This window comes from Pteropus medius, unplaced genomic scaffold (assembly GCF_902729225.1).
Source record: "Pteropus medius unplaced genomic scaffold, Ma_sr-lr_union100, whole genome shotgun sequence".
In the NCBI taxonomy this organism is placed as follows: domain Eukaryota; kingdom Metazoa; phylum Chordata; class Mammalia; order Chiroptera; family Pteropodidae; genus Pteropus; species Pteropus medius.
This window is the reverse complement of record NW_024344437.1, coordinates 6,610,777-6,632,039: the sequence shown is the minus strand read 5'-3', so window position 1 is coordinate 6,632,039 and position 21,263 is coordinate 6,610,777. Positions and strand designations below refer to the sequence as shown.

The following is a 21,263-nucleotide window of genomic DNA, read 5'->3' as shown; positions in this document are numbered from 1 at the left end:
CTCCCAGTAGGGGGACTTTATCCTGGAGGTAAACAGGAGCCACAGAAGGGCTGTAAGTGGAGTGAGAAGATCAGATCTTCATTTTAGAGAGAGCACTGGCTAGTGAGGCTCTACCTGGAGACAGAAGGAGGTTTTTGCTTAGTCAAGTACAGAGAACCCTGAACTAGGAACATGGTAGTAGAATTGGTGAAGTGAAACCTTAGAGGTCTAGCCAATTGTCTGGATGTTTTGGGTGCTGACACCTGGATGTCTGGGTCTTGAGGAGCATAGGAGAAGAACACACGATAGGTGGACTCAGTCTTGCTCAAAGCATGTTGAGTTGGAGGGACAGGTGGGAAAGCTAGGTGAAGTGGCATCACCACACCCTTGATCATAAGGGTCACACTTGAGGAGGGAGACCCAGGCTAGAGGTAAATATTTGAGAGTCGTCAGCAAATGATGGTTATTCTTAAAGCTATAGGAAGGAATGTTATCATCCAGGTGTGTGTGTGTGTGTGTGTGTGTTTGAAAAATGAAAAGAGAATCAATATTGGGGGACCAATAAAGGGAAAGAAATCCATAAGAGATAGAAAAGCAATAGCCAGACAGGGATGTGGCATCACAGATGTCAGAGGAAGCCACAGGCTTCAGGGAGGGAATGATTGACGATGTCACATGAGACCTGAGTTAAGTTAGATACTGACTGAAAATTATCCATTGGATTTAGCAGCCAGGATGTGTGTGTTGACTTTGACCAAAGCAGGTTCAGCTCACCAGGAAGGCAGAGCCAGAATGCAGTGGGAGGTTTGCTACAAGGTCGCGGGGGAAGCCAAGATGTTAAGTTTTAGAATAGAGGTATTTTGTTTATCTGTGTTGGTTTTCTGATTTTAGAGATGAAAATTTCCCATAAATATTAGCACTAATTAAAAACGATAGGTTTTGCTGCCGTATTAAAAATTATTTTGGCTTTATTTTACTGTATCTGACACCTCAACATGATCGTTAATGTTTATTTTTACTAAATATTTTAGAAAGAAATAGTGACGTTAAGTGTACATCAGAAAGTTCTATTCCTTGATAGAGTTAAGATCCAACACTCAGGAAGTGGGAGGAATTTAATCATAAGTGTTTATGCCATTTCAACTTTGATTTTTAAAAAATTAAATAAATTATAAGAAATTACTAAAGCATGTGCCTTTGGAAAAATCTTGTACCAAAGTTAATAATTCATTAAAATGCTTGAGATGTATTTTTTATTCGGTGAAAACGAAGAAGTAGGCCTTTCTCCTTTGCTTTAGTATTTTTTGTTGTTGAACCAACAAATTTACTCACTAATAGTTCAGTTAAAAACGGCCATGCCACCCTGAACGCACCCGATCCCGTCTGATCTCGGAAGCTAAGCCGGGTCAGGCCTGGTTAGTACTTGGATGGGAGACCACTTAGGAAGACCAGGTGCTGTAGGCATAAAAAAAAAAAAGGATCAGAACACATTTCTGTTTTTTCTTAGTATGATCAGTAGAATAACGCATTAAGAATGCTTGTTAGCTAGACATACTGAATTACAAAAGGAAGGAGACTCCTATGGTTCTTCTGGTATTGTTCTAATTATTGTCATAAAAGCTAATTTCCTTATTAACAGACCTTTGGGTCAAAAAATAAAGTCGAATCCCAGTTCTCTACCGACTAGCTCTGTGACCTTGGGCAAGTTACCTAACCTCAAAGGCTTAGTGTCCCCTTCCGTAGTGGGAGGTGGTGATGTCACCTACCCCACGGGGTGTGAAGCGACCCGGCGCACAGTAAGCGTGCAGTAGATGTTAGCTGCCAGTAGTACAGAGAGTAAAGGGAAGCAAGCGTTAATTACACAGGGGACAAGGGCAGTGACAAGCAGTGGGCCACGTCTGCCGCCAGAGTTCTGAGTTACTTACTGAACTGCTCTACCCAGTGGTTTGCCCTTAGAAAGTCACTTCACCTAACGAGCAAAGCCCTAGAGCACCAGGAGCGTGCATGGAACAGTCTTCTGTTAATTTCATCATTATCCAAATATAGGTTAAAATGCATATACTCAGGTTATTAGGAGAAGAAAAACTACTAGATTTTTTTCTGTTCATTCTCCTGACCCACAATTTCAGGCATTATCTAAGGATTTTCCAAAATATTATTTAGAGACTCCACTAAATTTTTTTGTTGAAGTGAGAGAAAAGAAGAAAAGCAGCCACAGATTAGGTGTTTGTGTGTGTGATGCCTTGACAGTATTTTACATACATCATGAAACCTTTGGTCTGATCTCTTATGCTTGGATGATCTTACTTGCTTAGCACCTACTGAGAGCGACAGCAACAGAGTTCTTGGGGCAGCTGGTTGGTGACTTACCTAGAGCTTTGGTTGTCAGGTGTGGGTGTCATGGGATGTCTGGTCTAGTTCTCTTCTCCCTTTCCCACCCGCCTTTATATTCTAGTACCAAGGGACCCTGGGCCTTGGCCGTGTTTATTTGTGAAACAAGGTGATTTCAGTTCACGTGGCTTTTTTTTTTTTAATGCCTACAACTCCTGGTATTCCTGGGTAGTCTCCCATCCCATCCAGGCACTAACCAGGCCCGACCCTGCTTAGCTTCCGAGATGAGACGGGATCGGACACGTTCAGGGTGGCATGGCCCTAGACAGTTTACTTGTCTTTAGGCAAGTACTTAAAAGTAAAAACGTTTTTCTGACTGCTAACACTGTACGCACTAAAATCACTCTCTTCCGACCGTGAGATGGTGTGGATTCCACAGTCAGAGGAATTTAGAAATTATGAAAGGGCTCCACATTACAAAAACGAGCATTGCAAATATGGACATTAGTGCCTGAAACCATAGTGCCTGCATTTCTCAGAGATTATATTACCTCCAATAGCACTTTTCTTTGCTGGCATTTCATGCCTTATCGATGCCTAGAATCAAGATTTTTTAAAAGGAACGTAGTGTTCTCTCTAGCCCTTATCTCAGAAAAACATAGTATTTAGCATTTTTCTGGTAAACTTCTTTTAACAGAACATTCTCAGTTCTAAAACTTGTATCCGTGCAAATCTTTCTAAACTACTAGAGCCTTCAAAATATGTGTCTGATACTAAGCTTCAGAAATTGGATTTTAAAAGGAAAAGAAAGGGTATTAAAAGTCAGAGGAAGGAGAGCAAAAGATGTAAACATCTAGCAAAGAACCAAGCACCTGCACATCTTACTCATCTCACAGACAAGGATCCAAGGCTTAAAAATATTCAGTAATTTTTCCCCACTCAGCTAGGCAAGATTTAAGCCCCAGGTAGTGCGGCTGACATTCCGAGCAGATCAAACCGACTCGAAAACTCGGATTGCTTCCCAGGCTGCTCAGTACAGCCCACGTGCTGTGCTTTTCCATTGCAAAACACAAAATTCTTTCATTTCTGTGCACGAAAGTATACCTGTTTGGCAGTTTTTAAGACCATGCATTCCTGAAACTAATACGATGTTATATATCAATTGTATCTGAATTTTAAAAAGATTATGCCTTAATAATCGCCTTTTATTAAAACAAAGAAAAAAGTGAAATTCTTCCAGTACGCACGTTGTTCTCATTACATGGAAACATGCTCAGGGTCCTGAGGATCCAGAGACAACTAAACAGATAAATCGTACGGGCCCCAGCGGCTGGCAGAGCCACGCAAGCTGCGGGAGATGGGAAATCCGCAGGCCTGGGACTCGGGCGGCGCCGTGTCTTTTAAAGGGCAATTTCACATTCGCTTTCGAATTTGTCTAAAAGTTCTAGCCACTGCTCAGGGTCACATCTTTTCTGGAGCCATTTTTGGAGCGATTGGGGCATGGGGACGGTGTGGGCAATGGGCGGGCTTCTTTAAGCCATCGAGAATGAATTTTTCATCATTTTATGAGTGCACATTCACGTAACCCCAGGCTGAGAAGCAGTAGCTTTGAAGGTACAAGGGCACACTGAGGGTTCTCACCCGGCGTGTGCTTGCAACCTGGGCTCCATCCTGTGGGCTCTGGGCGATGGGGACCCCCCCTTCCTGTGGTAGGGAGCCTGGATGCTGAGTGACATGTCAGTAAGACCTAAACAGACCTGCCCCCGGTGCTAGGCCAGCAGGCAGCACACAGAAGCGGTGTCACATTGCATTTAAGTGTCTCTGGGAACTAGTGTAACTGTGACCTGTAGATTAATAGTAATGATTGTCTTTAATCCATTTAGTAAAAAACGCTTGTTCTGGATGCACAATTATTTATGCTAACGAACAAGGAGGTATTGGCCTGAATAAAAGCTAACACACACAGCCGTTTCCTGTTAAGGAACCCTCCAGGCCAGCCCCATGTCGGCGTTGGGGGACAGTGCGTGAGGGTACACAGAACGCTTGCTTTGTAACCCTTGATTACGGGTGGTCGTCAGTCACCTGGGAGTTTGGGCTGGGGCTCAGTCAGTCCAGCCAGGGTTAAGGGGTTCCATGGTTCTCAGCTGATGGGGTGCCATCCCTGAGCCATTTTCTAAAACTGACAATAGCGCTTTGCCAAAGAAACATTACTCTCCTCTGGGCCCCGTTATCTTGTGCCCTTGGTAGTGAGGTTGTACCCAGACCTAGGGGGACATGAAGTCCCTAGGCGATTCCTAGGTGAAGGACGTCTCGGTGCCATGCAGAGATGTTGCTGCTTGGCAAAGCAGCAGCAGCCGGGGAACTTCGGTTGATGAGCAGATAACCGAGATGGCACTCTTTCTGCACGGAGAAGGTCCATACCGTATTGCTCTTAGAATAGGAAGATGGAAATTCAGAGCTAAAACGAACCTTAACGACCACCTGCTCAGTGTGAGTGATGGCCGCTGGCCCGAGCGTGAGGTGCCGTGACTCACGCTTCCCTGGCAGTGCTGGGGCGTCTCGTCCACACGAGCATCTGTAAGTGCATGTGGGCTTTGGGGCCACTTCGCCGAAAATAACTTTAATTTCTATATCTATGGAATAAAAACAATCATACTACCCTATGTGTTTTCAACTTTTATCCCCTCCGATTTCTAAATTTTTGACGTTGATATACGATTTGGATTTCTCCCTTCTCCTGCGGGACTGATCCTTTGCTTAGTTCTTTCAGCGCTGCCAGCAGTCAGTGCCTGTGACTGCCTGGCCCGGACCGTGCGGTGCGGCGACATCTCGTCGGAGGAGGACAGGTTAAAATAAAGCACGTGTCGTGGGGTGTGGCGTTTTAAGACGTCTTTCAGCTGTGCTTAAGGTTTTTGCAGTTTTCTTATTGGTCTGGTAAATACAGGCTCTAATCACTAAAAAAAAAAAATTTTAAGCTAAAAGCCAAACCTCCTTTGTTGCTTCTTCCAAAAATATCTTAAAGGGGTTGTTGGGTCAATGTCTTTGGAGAAGATGCCTCATTTCAATGTAGTCGTTGTTCGTTTATTTACTTTTCCCCTTCTTTTTATTTTATTTTGAGCCTGCAGTAAAGTGTGTTTATCTAGTGAATGCCTTTGGTTTAAGATCCTAAAATCCCAAGGATCATACTGTAGTGCTCTAACCCCATCTCTGGAAAAAGTCCTTGGGAGAGAGAAGCTGTCCTGTGTGTACCAGCTGCCGGCGAAAAGCGAAAGTGAGCGAGTAGACCGTTAAGATTATACAAAGGAAATGTGGCAACGCAATATTTTTCTTTTTGAAAACTTGCAATTTTAACGGCAGAGAGAGAGCGGGGCAGGGAGGGAGGAAGGAAAGAAGGAAGGAAGGAAGGAAGCGAGAGAAGATGAAAACACTGTGGATTTCCTATGCCTTGTATTGGAATTTAAGCTTCATTAGAAGGGATGCCCATCAGAATGAATTCCCACTTTCTGCTGCTTTATATCTAAATAGTCAGATTTCACCTCTTCATTCTAAAACCTGCTCTACCCGTGCATTCCACCATCTTCATTAGTTTCTGACTTGATGAAAAACACTCTACCATTCCAGATGTTGCCTCAGGGTGAAGAGTTTCTTGAACTGCCTAGAACACTTCTCAAACCTGAATGTGCACTTGAACAGCCTAGATCTTGTTAAAATGCAGGTTCTGGCTCCACGGATCCGGGCGGAGCCCGAGAACCCTCACTTCTCGGCAGCTCCCCAGCTGTGCCAGCGCTGCTGGGCCGTGGAGCAAGGCCCGAGGACACTTTCTTTGGGGTAGCAGTCTATATTATTATAAAAAGAGTTTCATGGCCAAATAAGAATGGGAAATTCTATCTTAAACGGGGTTACCGAGATGTCGTTATTTGGACTTTTTTCGAGCCTGTGATTACTTATGTAGCCTCTGGATTTCCAGGGGGTGGATGTAGTATGCAGTGGATTTCAAACTTTTTCACAGACCATATTATGCAACTAGTACTCCACGTGGTTTATAGGGAACTTTACCTTGTGGAGAGTGGTCTGCTCAGAAATCAGTTTTCAAGGGGTCTTTTGAGCTTGTAATTTAATTAAGCACCACCTTTATTAAGAATATATATGCCCCTGACAAATGACCTGTTAACCATTTTTAAAATTTGACTCTTTTAAGTTATCTTTAAAAATACTTGCAAAGGAAAGATTTGAGGCTGATCTGGTTTGCGACTGTGTGCGTGTGTGTGAGTGTGAGTGTGTGTGCACACACACACAGAGGCATGTGCCTTTGTTTTCGGTTATTGAAGCCCCGAGTTCCCCAGGAAACCTTCTGTAGACTGATCGAAGGGTGGGATGCACCGAGTCAGTAGAAATAGCCACGGATGTTTAAGAATTAGGCACGAGAGCCTGCGACGCAGCGTGGGTCTCGTGAGTAATTGATCACGCAGCTTTGCTCGAGCTGTGGATTCTGAGGCGGGAGCACACCGTCACGAGCCCCAGGATGTTCAGAGTAACAGCAGCTTGACTGGTGACATTTATTCATCCCTAACCATGTGCCGGTGTTGTCCTGAGCAGTATATGTAGTATGTGCTCAGTCACCCTGTGCAGGTCGTTGGTCATTGTGCAGACGGGAGATTCTCTCAGGTAGTTCTGGTCGAGTGGATCTTGCACCTGGGCGGTCTGACTGCTCCCTGGCCTGTTACTGTGACGCGCACATATTGACTAGTGGGCACTATCGTTTTTTAACTGACATTTATGGAGGGGTGATCATGTAATCGCTACTTCGCATACATTACCTCATTGTTCATAAGTTAAAAAGGCACCATCTTCCTGCATTAAGAAATGGAAGGAAACGCAGTTTGTTCACAATTGTTGCTTCACAGCATAAAAGACTTGCTCGTTTGTAGATAACTTGGAAAATACCGAAAAGCATGCAGGAAATAAATAACCTGTGTGTCGAGAGAGAACTTCTTTAAAAAATTTTTTTTTCTTCATCACAGAGTCTGTATACTTTATTTATAGTGAAAGATATACCTATCGCTTTCACACAGAAGGCACACGCATTTACACGTATATTTTTTTAAACAGAATCCCTCCGTTAAAGCGATTTCGTAAGTTCGCAGCTAACATGATGCAGTGCCATACCTCGCATTTTTGTCATGCCGTAGTGTGAAATCCCCGCTCTGGTTTTGAACTTGGCAACCTCTCTGCTTTTTCTCTCGGGAAACAGATACCTTTACAGAAGCTCCCTAAACGTCTACCACAGGCTTTGGGACCGTGCAGAAAAGCAACGCACGCGTTCCTGCCACCTTGCTGGAGGGCGCTCGCCTGCACCTGACACGCGCGTGAGTGTGTGTGCGTTTGGCGTGTGTGGGTTTGGCCTTAGTTTAGGATTTCCTCCCTGGCAGCAAGACGTCTGGAGCCGCCAGCCTCCGCCACGCGCCGTCTCTCTCTCTGCAGGCTCCGGCCGGCAGGGTCACAGCCTCAAAGCAGTGAATAAGCGATTTCTGCAGCTTCCGTAGTGAGAGCCTGTGTGATTCTCGGGATGCCCTGTCACTCCCCAGCCCCGCTCTGAAGCTGGCTGGTTTTCAAACAGAACGATGGTAGCCAGAGGGGAAATAGCAAGATTTTGGAGTCTGGAAAGCCTTCACATGGGTAGGTGTGCAGAGAACGGATTATTGTGTTGCCGATTTGACTCTTCTCTCTGAGTTGCTACGCTCTTTGCTGCTGCTTGTCAGATGTTTGTGTGTGTGTGTGTGTGTGTGTGTGGTGTGGTGTAGTGGTGAGTAAGCTCACCCAGCCAGTGGGTGTCCCAAGGGTAGTTTTAGGTGTAGACATAGTAAAGCTAAGAAATTGGTTTTGTTTATGGCAGAGCAGTTAGTGGGAACTTGAAAATAATCAAAACTGGACTATGCTTCACAAGTTATGGATCTGGTTTTTATTGTACTTGTTTTTGCTTTTATTACATGAAATTCCTTTATACCAGAGTTTATTGTTGGAGTATATGAAACTGTTCCTTTATAATTTGGGGTGTGTAGGGTTTAAAGCTGTGAATTGATTTTTAGAAGATACTGTGTACTGTTTTTAGAAGTGATATTGCCCATTATTCAGTTATTCCGTGGTTTCTTGCCCTTCTTTTTCAATATTTTTGTGAGTGGTGTCATTTAGACTAGTTTCTATTTAAATATGAAAGAAATGTGGTACTCCCACACTAGAAAGTTGTAAATTGTAACCTATGTAGTCTTAAAGCTAAGAAAAAAACACTTCACTGAAAGAATTTTAGCTGACCGCTGCAAATGGATACAATGGGATGCTTTAAAAAGTCTTGTCACTGTTTTTGCCCTGAATCAATGCTGGTAACTCACACTGAAATGAATGGGAATCGTCGCTGACAGCTTGAAGGCAGTCCTGGGCCTGGCTGGGGCTGCACAGTTTGTAGGCTGTGTACCCTCCTTGTTTTGGTTGGTTTTCGGTGCTGGCTGAGAGCAGAGAGGGATGTGGTTATGGCTTCTGTATCTGGCAGATTAGAAAAACGAGAGCAGCGTGTACTCCATTTCACTAACAAAAAACTAGAAAAAGAGAACAAAGTTGCCCACTGATTTCCGTGCTGGGAATGTAGACCTGCGTCCCGGAGTAGCTGGGGGCGATGTCCCCAGCTACCGTGTCCCTGGAGGGTTGCGGGCTGCCCTCCATGCTGAGCCGAGGGCTGGATCTGCGTTTGTTCAGCCGGGCGGGAAGCCAGCGTGTGGGAGGGCAGAGGCAGGCGGGCAGGCAGTGTTGGTCGCTGCTGGCCCGCGGCTCCGCCCTCCAGCATTCCTGCACTCCCAGCCCTGGTTCCCGGTCCTGGTTCCCGGTCCTTCTTCCCACCGTCATGCACAGGCCCAGGGAAGGCCCGACCAGCCTCTGGCTCTGCGTGGAATGATCTCGATTTAGCTAAAGGAGCACATAGCTCGTTAGAATCTGCTGTGCGAGGCTTTGCACCCTCCGCCCCTCCCCAGTTCGTGGGGCTCCCGTGCTCCAGCCCTGCTGTCATAGGTGGTCCTGTCCCTTGGTGAGCCCGGCTGGAAGGAAGCCGCTCTCAGTGTCTCTCTGACTTGGAAGGCGAAGCTGTAGAAATCTCCTCCTTTCCTACTCTGAACATTCATTCACCAGTTCAGTGTGTTTCGGAATCTTAGCGTATATGTGTTTAAAAAATGGAAATGACGGCAAATACAGTATTTAATCAACTTTAGCAGTTATGCCAGCATGAAATGTAGAGCTTGCTAAATGGTGGGTTCTGTTTTATTTGACAAGCCCTAGGGGGCCGGGGAGGGGCCGTGGGGCCCTGAGGTTTATTTGACAAGCCCTAGGGGGCCGGGGAGGGGCCGTGGGGCCCTGAGGCATTGCCCAGTGGCTCTCCGTGGGAAGCCCCTGCAGGGACTAGGCCTGGGAGGGTGGGCAGGCAGGCTGAGGCGCTACAGGTGTGAGCTAAGTGAGGCCAGGACCAAGGCAGAGGCAGGTACAGCGGGATCGCTATGGAGCCAGACAGACCTGGATTTGAGTTCCGCTTGGGAGTAGTTACTTAACCTCTTTGAGCCACAATTTCCTCTCTATAAATGGATAATAATTATTCCAGGATGCTTCTGGGGCTTGATTGAGATGATTTATAGTAAGCACTTAGCAGCAGTGCCTGGTAACACACTAAAAATTTATTCCTGGGATTCGGCGAAACCAGACAGGTTCTTTCTCGCTCAGGGTTTGTGCCGCCAGCGAGCCAGGTAGCTGTCAGGAGCTGGGAGGGGTGACGAGACCCCGTCTAGTGAGGAAAGGGCCCCAAGACACATGCACAGGTGGCAGCTGGGCTGGACAGGGGGAGCCACTGTCAGAGCCGGAAACCCAAGGAGGAGAAGCAGCTTGCTCAGGAGGAAGCAGGCTCCCAGGGCTAAGGCAAAGGACTCGAGGCAGGACACAGGACACGGGGAAACCCAAACCTAAATGCCAGGTCTGAGAGGAGGTGGGCCAGGGTGAGCTTCCAGCACAGGAGGAGGCTGAGCTGCCGGCCGAGGACGCGTGCGCCATGGTGCTCCCAGCAGAGAGCGCAGGAGAGATGGGGCGTTGCCTGCCGGGCTGTTGGCCCGACCCTCCTCGCTCTCCAGGGCCCCGAACATGCGTTTTAGAGGCAGACTCTTACTTTAATGATAAAGAACACAGATGATACAACTCTAGGGCAGGTTTTGGCTATAACTTGAAAAGAGGGATAATTATTCACGAGTAGTTTAAAATTCATTAAACCATTTGTAGAAACAAAATCCATTTTCAGGTTTGGTATAAATTAAGCTCCGTCATAATGTAACTCTCTCCTGTCACTGCTCCGGGAAGCAGAAGTCCACAGCGACCCCACGGTGGACACAGATGTAAAGCTCCACACTGGAGAGAATTGTGTTCAAAAGACCCTTTGACGGCTGAGAAGGCGATCAGGAGTCGGGGTTGGATATCAGGAGTTAAGACACATAAACAGGTAGCTAGAATATTGTAATTAAACAGCTAAAATATCACAATGTAATTGCGATAAGTATTTTTGAAGAGGTAAGCCTCACATGCTTCTGGGACATTGAAAACAGAGACTGTGAGCACAGTGGGTCAAGGAATCGCTGGAAGAGAGCCCACACGTCAGGGAACCCGTCACCAGAAGTGACAGTAAGCTGCCGGGAGTGGGGGCGCTGAGCTGTGCTGGGCGGAACAGCTGCTCCAGGGGGAGAGGCCAGCGCGGGCGAGAGGACTTTGTCCTGTCCGTTGATACCGGGAATGCTCCATGGCACTCACATGGCCAAAGCAGAGGTTTTCACCAGCGAGGTCAGAATCCGTCACCCTCCAACGGTTGCTTACTCCAGGGACAGGCAGCAAAATGACACATCCTGGGACATGTCTATGCCTGTGGGTTTAAGGAGCGTTGCCCTAAGTCTCATGGTGCCTGCACTGAGCCCAGCGTCAGAATCCCTGGAGAGCTGCTGAAAATACATTCTCAGTGGAACCTCCCCCCCGCCCCCACCCCGCTGGGAACCTGGCTCCGTGGTCCAGCGCAGGGCAGGAGCCTTTACTTTTCTAAGTGTGGGGTGCCATCAGCCCCAGATGCTTGAGAACCAGTGAGGGGGGGATGGCCCCGGGAGTGGCCTCGCGTGTTTTGACATTGAGGGTCACCCCCTGTGACTGGGTCGTTCCCTCCTTGTGCATCTCCATGGCTGGGTGAGCAGGCCCTGGGCCCTCCGCCCTGAGCAGGCTGCTCAGGCCCCGACCACAACTGTGTTTGCTGTTTCCGGTTTTCAGATGGGAAGCGAGAGTGGCTTATCTCAAACTTGAGGAAGTCTGAGTGATCAGCTGGAGGTTTTCTAAAAGACATGTTTTTAACAGATTATTCTAAGTGTGGGAATTTCCCTGCGGTCTCCCATGGTTTGGTGGGGGAGCCCCACCCCCGAGGAGCCGCAGCAGGGGAGGAGAGGGCTGAGCATTGGGTAGTCAGTGCCGGGGGCCAGGCCCTTCGAGAAGGAAGCCGACTCTGCTGACATCTGCAGTGCCTTCCCTCCGGGTGCCTGACTCGACGCCCAGGGTGCCAGTGCTCACCTTCCTTTGATCTGACAGCCCTGTCTGAGACAGGTGAGACAGCAGGCACTTTTCTCAGTTTTGAACAGAAAACAACGTCTCAGAGAGGTCAGGGCCTTTTCTAACCTGCCCAAACCACGGTCCTTGGGCTGCCAGTCCAGCCAGTGCTTTGGGAATTCTGTCACCCCGATCAGAAGCTCTTAAAATGTGCGAAAATCAACCCAACAGGAGAGAGACCTGCCGTGGGTCCCGAGGACTCCCGCCAGGACAAGGCCTGCGGGCCTGCCTCTCCATGGGAAGTCCTTGTCCTCAGCCGTGGTATCAGTTTTCTATCGCTGGTGATATCTGGTATGTCCTGTCATAAAAATTCACCTTCATAATCAGTCGTCATGTTTTGTCCCTTCACAAATGTAAAATCTAAGTTCAGGCAGAAGACAATGTCTGTCTCTTTTCCAAGGAGTGTGGAAGCTGTTTCTTGTTGGCATTTTAAAGAAAACGTATATCGTCTCTAATTGTTTGCACAGCAGGGCCACTGACTTAAAATCTGGCCTGTCCTCTCTGGATGGGCAGCTGTCTCCAGCCATCCCTAAAGCCGGGTCTGACCCCCCTGACGGAGCTGGCAGTGTGAGTGGGGGAGGGGGCCCCCTCGGCCTGGGGGGCCGATCAGTTCATTCCGGAAGTAAACGGATTTGTGGGGAGAGGAGAATTCAGGGGCTGAGTCTCAGGCGAGGACTGTGTGCGGGGCAGGGCCGGTGGCACAGGTGTGCCGTGGGAAGAAGATGCCCACGTGCAGTGCCAGAGACCCAGGACGGCAGCCTTTCCAGAAGGACGCTAACCGCGACGCTGAAACCAAAGTGTTAAAAATGCGTTTTCTACCATTAGAGTGCGTATACATATTTACCCGATGGAAGAGATGCAATGCCTCAGAGCTGTCCCCAGCCAGAGGTGTGTGCTACCAATCCGCGTGCGAGCTTTTGGAGGATAAAGGACTGTCTCCCTCACTGGGCTTGACTGCAGCTTATCTGCCCTCCTGTTGTTATGTGTAGGAGTCAGGGGTTTTAAAAGTGATTTCAACTTGCAGTAGTCTGTGCTCCACGTTTAAAAGATGGTTTTTTAAGATGGCTTTTCCACGCCGATTTACTCACTAGAAGGAATAATACAGACGATGAGGATGCAGGGGGGCGGGAACCATGTAGTACGTGGCGGGTGAGGGTACAGACGGGTGCGGGCGCAGCGGGAGCCAGCGTGGCAGTTCCTCAGAAAGGCCATAGAGCTACCGTGAGACCCAGCGGTCCCATTTCCGGTGTGTATCCGAGAGAATTCAAGCCAGGATCTCGAAGGAATAGCTACACACCCATGTTTATAGCTGCATCATTCACAGTAGCCAGGAGGTGGAAGCAACCAAATGCCCATCGACAGATGCATGGATAAGAAAACATGGCACATACATACGATAAAATAGTCCACCTTAAAAAGGAAGGGAACTCTGATATATGTGACAAGGCAGATGCACCTTAAGTGAAATAAGCCAGTCCCAAAGGGACAAAGATTGTACGATTGGTGTGAAGTAACTAAAGTAGTCAGACTTAGAGAGACAGAAAAGAGGAAGGTGTTTGCCAGGAAACGGGGGAAGGAGGAGGGAAAATTAATGACTAATAGGTATAAAGTTCCAGTTTTGCAAGATGAAAAACTTCTGGAGAGCTGTTGCATAACAGTGTGAATATGCTTAATACTACGGAACTGTACACTTAAAAATGGTTAAGGTGGATAATTTTAATGTCGTGTTCTTTAGTAAAGAAAGAAGGAAGGAAGAAAGGAAGGTTAAATGTTTTCTTGTATTGCAAGAATATATTCATTTCCCCCAATTTTGTTGAAGTACCTTTTGAGAATTTATAGTAGCTCTACATCATGCAAAATTTACCTAAATAAAAAGTCATCATTATTAACTTTAGTCTATAGTTGAAGACTTCGAAGACATTGAAGTTGGTGATTCCACATTCACTCCTGAAGAGCGACCATGAACCGCGGCGGAGCCTGATCACGCAGGCGGGCTCGGGCGTGGTTTGGGTGGTGGTGAAGGGGTCTGCCCAGCAGAGGCCACTGCGGGCTTTGTCCACCAGCGGGGAGGTAGGCTTGTTTAGAGTGGAGTCAGATTACAGAGGGCCTTGAAATACTACAGAAGACTTTTGTCATCATGTAGTAGATGAATACTATGTAGTTTCTTGCGAAAATGACGAAACTGCTCTTTTAAAGGTAAATTTACCTTGGAAGTAACATTCAAGGTGGCTTGGAGGGGGATGGGGGCTGTGGAGACAGGTGGCGGGAAGAGTCCCCAGAGGGTTTTCCCGCTGGAGATTGGGATGGGTGCTGAAGGGGACACGGGGAGATGATGTGTGCGTCCTGCCTGGGACGCAGCCCTACTGCAGTCCAGTTAAATAGTTAAACTTCTTGGAACCTTGGTTTCCCCATCAGCAATTTGCAGTTTAGTTGAAGAAGGTTTATTGAGTGCCTTCTGCATGTCAGGTACCATGCATGGTGCTGGGGGCACAAAAATGGAAAGACCGCCCCCTCCTTGGTGGAGGGGAACACTCATGAGCACAGTGTGTGGGGACGAAAGCCCACCCAGCCAAACGCCAGGCACTGAGAAGTCCAGCTCCATGAGATGCACGTAGATTACAGGGCCGGAACACAAGCTGTCCTCAGCTTGGAGGGACTGAAGAATCAGGACAGTAGTTAAGGCCACGGAGGGCAGAGGAGAGGACAGAACTTAATCAGATCATCGCAGACCCGGCTGGGGATGGGGATCCAGAGGAGGAAGAAGGGGTCCGCAAAAGGAGCAGGACCAGCGACTCACGCGGCCGTCCAGCGTGATGCAGACATACCGAGCAAAATAGTCCTGCGTTTCTTTAAGGTTTTCAGTTTACAGAGTGCTTTCATAGATCATCATTTCATCTGAGACTCAGCAAACTAATAACAATTACTTGTTGAGAATTTATAAACATCTCTGTGATGATGGGTATTATTATCCGCATGCGACAGGTGAAAAACCTAAGAAAGGAACTTGATGAAGGACTCACACTAAGAAAATTGTTAAAAGGAATTTGTGCAGCACAATTATTTGGAAGCCAGATCAGCCTGACCTCAAAGCCCTCTGAGTCCGTATGCCGTGTGTCCACTCATCCATCTGTCCAGTAAAAACTCACTGCACACCTGTGTGTGCCCGGCAGCGCTCCAGGTAGGAGCACAATTAAGAACAAAGCAGACAAAAGTCACTGTCTTTACGTAGCTTACATTTGAGCTGGTGAAGGCAGGCGGTAAGCACGTTTCTCCGGGAACGCTATGGAGAAAAACAAACCAGGAAAGGAGACTGGGTGGCGGGGAGAGTTGTAGTTTTAAGTGAGACGATCCGGGAGGACCTGTGGAGAGTTCTGGAGCTGTGGGAAGGTGTCGGCAGAGGCGGACCCTGAAGGGGTGGCTGCCTGGTGTATAATCGGCTCCGTCAGGGCCAGAGCTGAAGGCAGGTGGGCAGGGTTGGTTCAAGGACCTGGGCTTTCTCGCCTGTGGATTGTTTGGAGTGAACGATCTGACTTCTGAATAGTTTAGCAGTGTCACTCTGGATGCTCTGATGACCCCTGTAGGAAGGGGACAGGGACAGCCTCTGGGAGACCAGTAAGGTACTGCAGGAGTGACCCTACGTGAGGTGACCGAGGCCCGAGCAGTGGGAGAGCAGTGAGATGTGGTCAGATTCTGGACACGTTCTGAAGGGAGAGTCCGGATTCGCTGACGAGTTGGACACGAGGCAGATGGAAAATAGCCTTTGAATAGATAAAAACGTGTAAGCACACCCCCATTTTATAGATGGGAAACTGAGGTTGGGAGAGGGTACGGGACTTGCTCCAAGGGCATTTAGCTAAAAGTGCATAAAGCTAGGACGTTTGCCCAGGTATGTCCACCCCGGGTTCTCCGGCCTGTCCCTCCTGCAGGCTGCGTCCCTGCCACCCAGACCTCCTGCCCCGCCCGGCCGAGCCCTTGTCACCACCTGTTTCTGCAGGGCTCGGGGAATGCCCGCTGGCGACGTCGAAACACTTGCCATTGAAATTTTTATCAGGATCCGCCTCAGCCGGGGCCTTTTCTCTAAGTGTTTATGATAGCAACTCAGAGACCATTCAGTGTGTGAAGTCTGTAGCCCATTTCCAAAGACCTTTATTTCAGTACCTCCTGGAAAGAAAGGCTTAGCATTTTTTTTTTCCAATGGAGTCCTTTTCTCGTTATATTTGTAAATTGTGGCTTTTTTTCTCTGTCTCCTTTACCAATGATCACAGCAACGGCCCAATCCGACAGTAGTGGAGTCTGACGTGGGAGCACACTGCTCTTCGCGTCTTTGCGGGAGAAGGTGGCATTTTCGGGACACTGTGTGTCGGGGTCCCAGATGCCTCTGTCTTTCTGAGCTCGACTTCTTTTGGCCCAAGTGCACCTGAGCCATGCGGGGAGCAGTGCCCTTGGTCCCAGGCTGTGCAGACCAGTGCTTGCCAAAGTTGGGAGACCGCTGCCACCTTGGGCCCCCCACAAGGAGCCTCTCAGCCATTAACAGGCGAGGTTGGGGTCACAGTTGAGCAGCCACCCTCCACACTCAGCTTTAGTGTCATCTTGTCTGTGGTTGGAGGCAGACTCATACAAGTTTAACATTTTTATATTTGCTTCCTCAGGACCTTCTCCCCATGCCACCCAAATACACGTACCAGGGACATGCAGTAGACCTGGTGACCTCGTGTTCTCTGCCCACAAGCACCATGACCACAGCATGGAGGAGGAAGTCACCATGCGTTTTCCAGGCTCATGCGACCGACCTTCTCACATAGGGCAGCCTAACTTTCCTGAAACCCACCCCAAACCCCCCAGCTCTGGGCAGCAGGAGCGCAGCCAGCTCTGCAGTCCTGAGGGAAGGCCCCCTGTGAGGGTCTCACCCTTGACCGGGGTGGATGCGCACACACACGTCGCTGGCTCCCTGCCGCCCACCTGCCTGCACGCCCCTCACCTGGACCACCTGCAGTGCCTAGAGAAGCGGCAAGCAGGCTGGGGGGTCAGGAGGCAGACCAGGGGTCTGGAGACCTTTCCCCTGCTTATCGACTGCGGTCAGGCTCAGGAGCATCCTCCGCTGCGGTCTCTCCTTCCCCAAGGCAGCTCCCTCTCGCTTTCGCCACTTGGGCACAGGACGGGTCTCTCTGGAGTTGGCTGGGCACGGGCACAGGGAGTGGGTGGTGAAGTGCTGGAGGGTGCTGGGCAGAGCCAGGACCTCTCGTCAGCCGGCCACACAGTCGTCAGCACATCCTAGGGTTACTGTCCAGATATCCAGACCACCCTAGGGTGGGCAAACCACCTGTTAGCCTGACTGGGACACAGATGCGCGGCTGGTGGCTCATGCCTCCCATGCAAGTGCTGCCATGGGAGGAAGCCTAAAGGAAGGGCTGGGGAGCCGCTCTGAAGAGGGGGCGACAGCGGCTGGGGTGGGGGTTGCCCAGGCGCAGAGGGTGTCCTGGGCCATGGGGAAGCACGCGTGAAGCATGGGCCTCTGTAGAGACCTGGCTCGTTGGGCATCGCCAAGAGGTGCTGTCCAGGCTCCGGCTCGGAGGATCGGCACGTGGGAGGGGCGGGCACCGGCTGGGGGAGCCACGCTCGCCCTCGGCCTCCCGCCATCGCACCCCGTGTGCCATCAGCTCTCCACGGGGTCGTGGTCCCGTCTGCTCGGCAAGGCAAGCTTAGGAATCCGATGCATGAAATACAATCACAGAGCTTGTGTTCACAGTATTTTGTACCCTCCGTTGTTGCAAATCTTGTTCAGTAGTTTTTACCATTTTAGTGCAAGATTTCTAGGTTCTATACAAAATGAGTTTCTTTTAAAAAGTTGTCCGCAACACCTACATGAGTGAGGTGATGGGGAGGGAAGAAGGCTGTGGGGGCCTGGGGTGCAGAGCTCGGGGCATGGGCCAGGGCCGGCCTGAGTCTGGAACCGCCAAAATGTGGCTCGTCCAGGCGTGTGGGCTGCGAACGTGGAATGCCCATTGGATTTTGAAGACTTAGTGCGCAGTAAAGAATAGGAAACACCTCGTTAAAAACACATAGTTTTTCCCTTTCGAATAGTACACCTGCCCCTAAGAGTAAGTTCTTAGGGGTTCAGAGTCTCCCGGCCTCGAGAGGAGCAAAGGCGGAAGGAGCCGTCGTCCCGCTGTGGCCCCAGACCCGCCTTCGCCCTCCCCAGGTCACCGGCTCCGTCCTCCCTTCTCGTTGATTCTCTCAGTAACTTGGGTTTTTTTCGATTTATTGTTGACTTTATCGTCTTTGTTGCTCCAGACATCGACTCAGCCTGCATCCCCTCTGAGTTTCCTTTCCCACGGCACGGACCACTCACTCCAACTGACCCCTTCTCCCCAGCTGGTTCCAGCCTCTGCCGCCCCACGCCCTCCCCCCAGGTCCCCCAACGCTCATGGCTGTCGCTGCAGTAACTCTTCTGTTGAGTCCCAGCCGTGACTCAGGGATGCTGGGAGCTTGGCACACACGACCTCAGTTCTCCGAAAAGAAAGAAAATGCCCTTTACAGCAGAAGAGCGTGGCACACGGAGATGAGGGTGGAGCCGCATCCCTCCGGAAGGGCGGGGCCGGGGTTCCCGCCAGGCCTCTGGCTCTGAACTCGGTTCTCTTTCTTCAGCGTCAGGGGTCTCTCTCTATTCAAAACCTGTTGCCCCCTCCCCCAGCCCTGAACGAGCAACCCCAGTGCCACCTCCAGCTCCCGGAGCCCCTGCCGTATGCTCCCACCTCGCTTTTCCGCATCCCACGGGCTTCACACCCGGCCGCACCTGGTTCCACAAGCCTTTCCCTCTCCTTCACAAGGGATGTTCCGCTTCTCTTTAAAATTCCCTTTGCTCGGTGACAGACGAGCCTTGGGGAGAGTGAGCCCACCATCCTGAGAAAGAAAACCTGAATACCAAGGTGGCCAATTCAGAATGCTGCTCCCGTCCTTGAAAGAGCTTTCTCTCTTTTTCGGTAAAGGTGCTGTGTGACGCCCAGGTCTGACGTTGTCCCACCCCTTTCACAGGGGAAAACTAGTAAAAACGACTTCACGTGTTCACGTAACGATACTCACTAGGACCTTTAGATTCGGGTAGTACTACTGCCTGGCAGGTAAAAAAAAAAATAGAAGCAGAACACTTCTTTAGAAATGAATGTTTTTCGTTTTCTCCTCAAGCTTTGTCAGCATGTTGCTTAGAAACAGTATCTACATTTATGTTTTTGACGTCCACTTTGGAGCAGGGATTTCCAGCTAAATCACATCTCGTTCACTCGGTGCCCTAACTCACAAGACAATGCTGCGCCTTAACGTCGGCAGCGCTGTCTGACGTGGCCCCCTCTTACGTCATGCGACACTGAACCCCGGCCCTGTTCAACCTCAACGGCTACCTTCGGATTAACAAATAGAGCAGTAGAAATTTTCTAATGATTTCTTATTCCGTGTAAGATAAAAATGATTATTTTCCTTTGGAGGCAGGGGTACGCACTCCGCGGTCATTTCTGTTGTCATTTAAAAATCTTCGTTAGCTGTGTCTTAAACCATCCATCACTTTTTTTTCCCCCCCCAGTTTCTTCAGATGGTGGTACAGAGTCGTCTGCCTTAGTGGACGACAACGGCAGTGAGGAGGACTACAGCTATGAAGACCTCTGTCAGGGCAACCCCCGATACCTGCAGCCGGGCGGGGAGCAGCTGGCCATCAACGAGGTACCGGGGTTCCGCACACCGTGACGCACGCCGCACGCCCGGGTTTCAGGGTCCCGAATCCCTTCAGACGTTGCTCTCTGATTATTTCTTCCTAAACGTATCCTAAAACCTAGAGCTTTGACTACGAAAACACTGCGTTTCTGGCGTTTTCAAGGACAGCTCATGTGATGAAGTCCATCCTTCGTCAGCGTGCGGATGGCGCTTTCTGTCTCTGAAATGCTCTCCCTTACGTTTCCTCGTGCAGATCTCACGGCAGGTCTGCGAGGGAGACGTTACGATTATTACCCGTACTTTAACAAACGCCGAAGCTGAGAGGCCAAAGTACTTGCTAGCAAATGGCAGGGCTGGCGTTGAGCACGTATTTCTCATGACGAATCTGGTGCTCTTTCTACCACTCTGTGTCTTTTAGCTCTTCTTACGGAAATCTTTCTAGAAGGCACCGCTAGCTTTTGGGATGCTTGAGCGGAGCGTGTGAGGTGAACGTCTCAGTGAGTTCAGGTCCCCGTCACAGCGCCCGTCACTGCTCAAGGACATGGTGGGGTCCCCGGGAGCTGAGCTGGGGTGCAGCCAGCTGCCCCTGCTGGAGTCCCCGGGAGCCATGTCTGTGCTTTACTTTCATCATTGTCGACCGTCCAGAGATCGCTCTGTGTTCTCTTGAATTGCAGTAAACCGTGAAGTTATATAAAAAGTTGATTCAAATCGCGAGTAAAGTGCGAATACCACGTTCTGGACGGAGCTGTGAGGCTCTTGCAGTTAAGTGTGCACGCCCCCTTCCCAGGCCGGGCTCTGCGACAGCCCAGGTGGCTGCTCAGAAACCATCCTGGGGGGGAATGCTCCAGCTATTCAATTTTGTTAAATAACTGCTCTACAGATAAATGAGCTATTTATACACTATTTAAAAAGTAGGTTTGGGTTTCCTTGAAGAGCGCGTGAGAGAGGCTCACCTGGTTTTTTTGTCTCTGATGTTTTTGCCTGGTGTTTTTCTTCATTCAAACAGTAGATATTGACCCAGAGCCTTTGGTGAACGCAGACGAGAACTAGAAGCTGTGCGTATCACCGGGGCGAGCACACAGCATCCCCCTCACTGGCTGTCCCTGGGGTTTGGCACTAAGCTTGCCGCGTGTCTCCATTTCAGCTGATCGGCGATGGCAGTGTGGTCTGTGCGGAAGCCCTGTGGGACCATGTGACCATGGATGACCAGGAGCTGGGCTTCAAGGCGGGAGATGTCATCCAGGTTCTGGAAGCCTCTAACAAGGACTGGTGGTGGGGCCGGAATGAGGACAAGGAGGCCTGGTTCCCCGCAAGCTTTGTCAGAGTGAGTGAGGGCGCTTTCTCCTCTTCACAACGGTCTCTCGGGGGTGGGAGGGGGCGGTAGAACCGCTTCAGGCCAAACTCACTCTGTACAGATTCAGTTCTTTGTAATCACTTTATGCAAACTTAGAGAAATTCAATTGGGTGGAAGGAAAACTTTTAAGTGAAGTAAACTAGTTGTCGGCACTGCCACTGGGGTTTGGGCCGCTGGCACGGTGTGCCCTGCCAGGCACATGAGACAGGTGAGGGCCAGGCCGCCTCCCTGACTGGTCGTGGAG

General features: G+C 49.6%; 1 protein-coding gene and 1 pseudogene across 1 annotated transcript in view; both read left to right on the top strand.

The window, feature by feature from the left end:
- The window catches only part of SPATA13 (spermatogenesis associated 13), a 300,617-nt gene that overhangs the window by 257,067 nt on the left and 22,287 nt on the right, over window positions 1-21,263 (top strand). The window contains exons 6-7 of the mRNA XM_039873049.1: window positions 19,538-19,674; window positions 20,810-20,989. Coding sequence (XP_039728983.1) covers window positions 19,538-19,674; window positions 20,810-20,989 — 317 coding nt within the window. The remainder of the gene's footprint in view (window positions 1-19,537; window positions 19,675-20,809; window positions 20,990-21,263) is intronic.
- Window positions 1,325-1,443, top strand: LOC120610745 (uncharacterized; annotated as a pseudogene).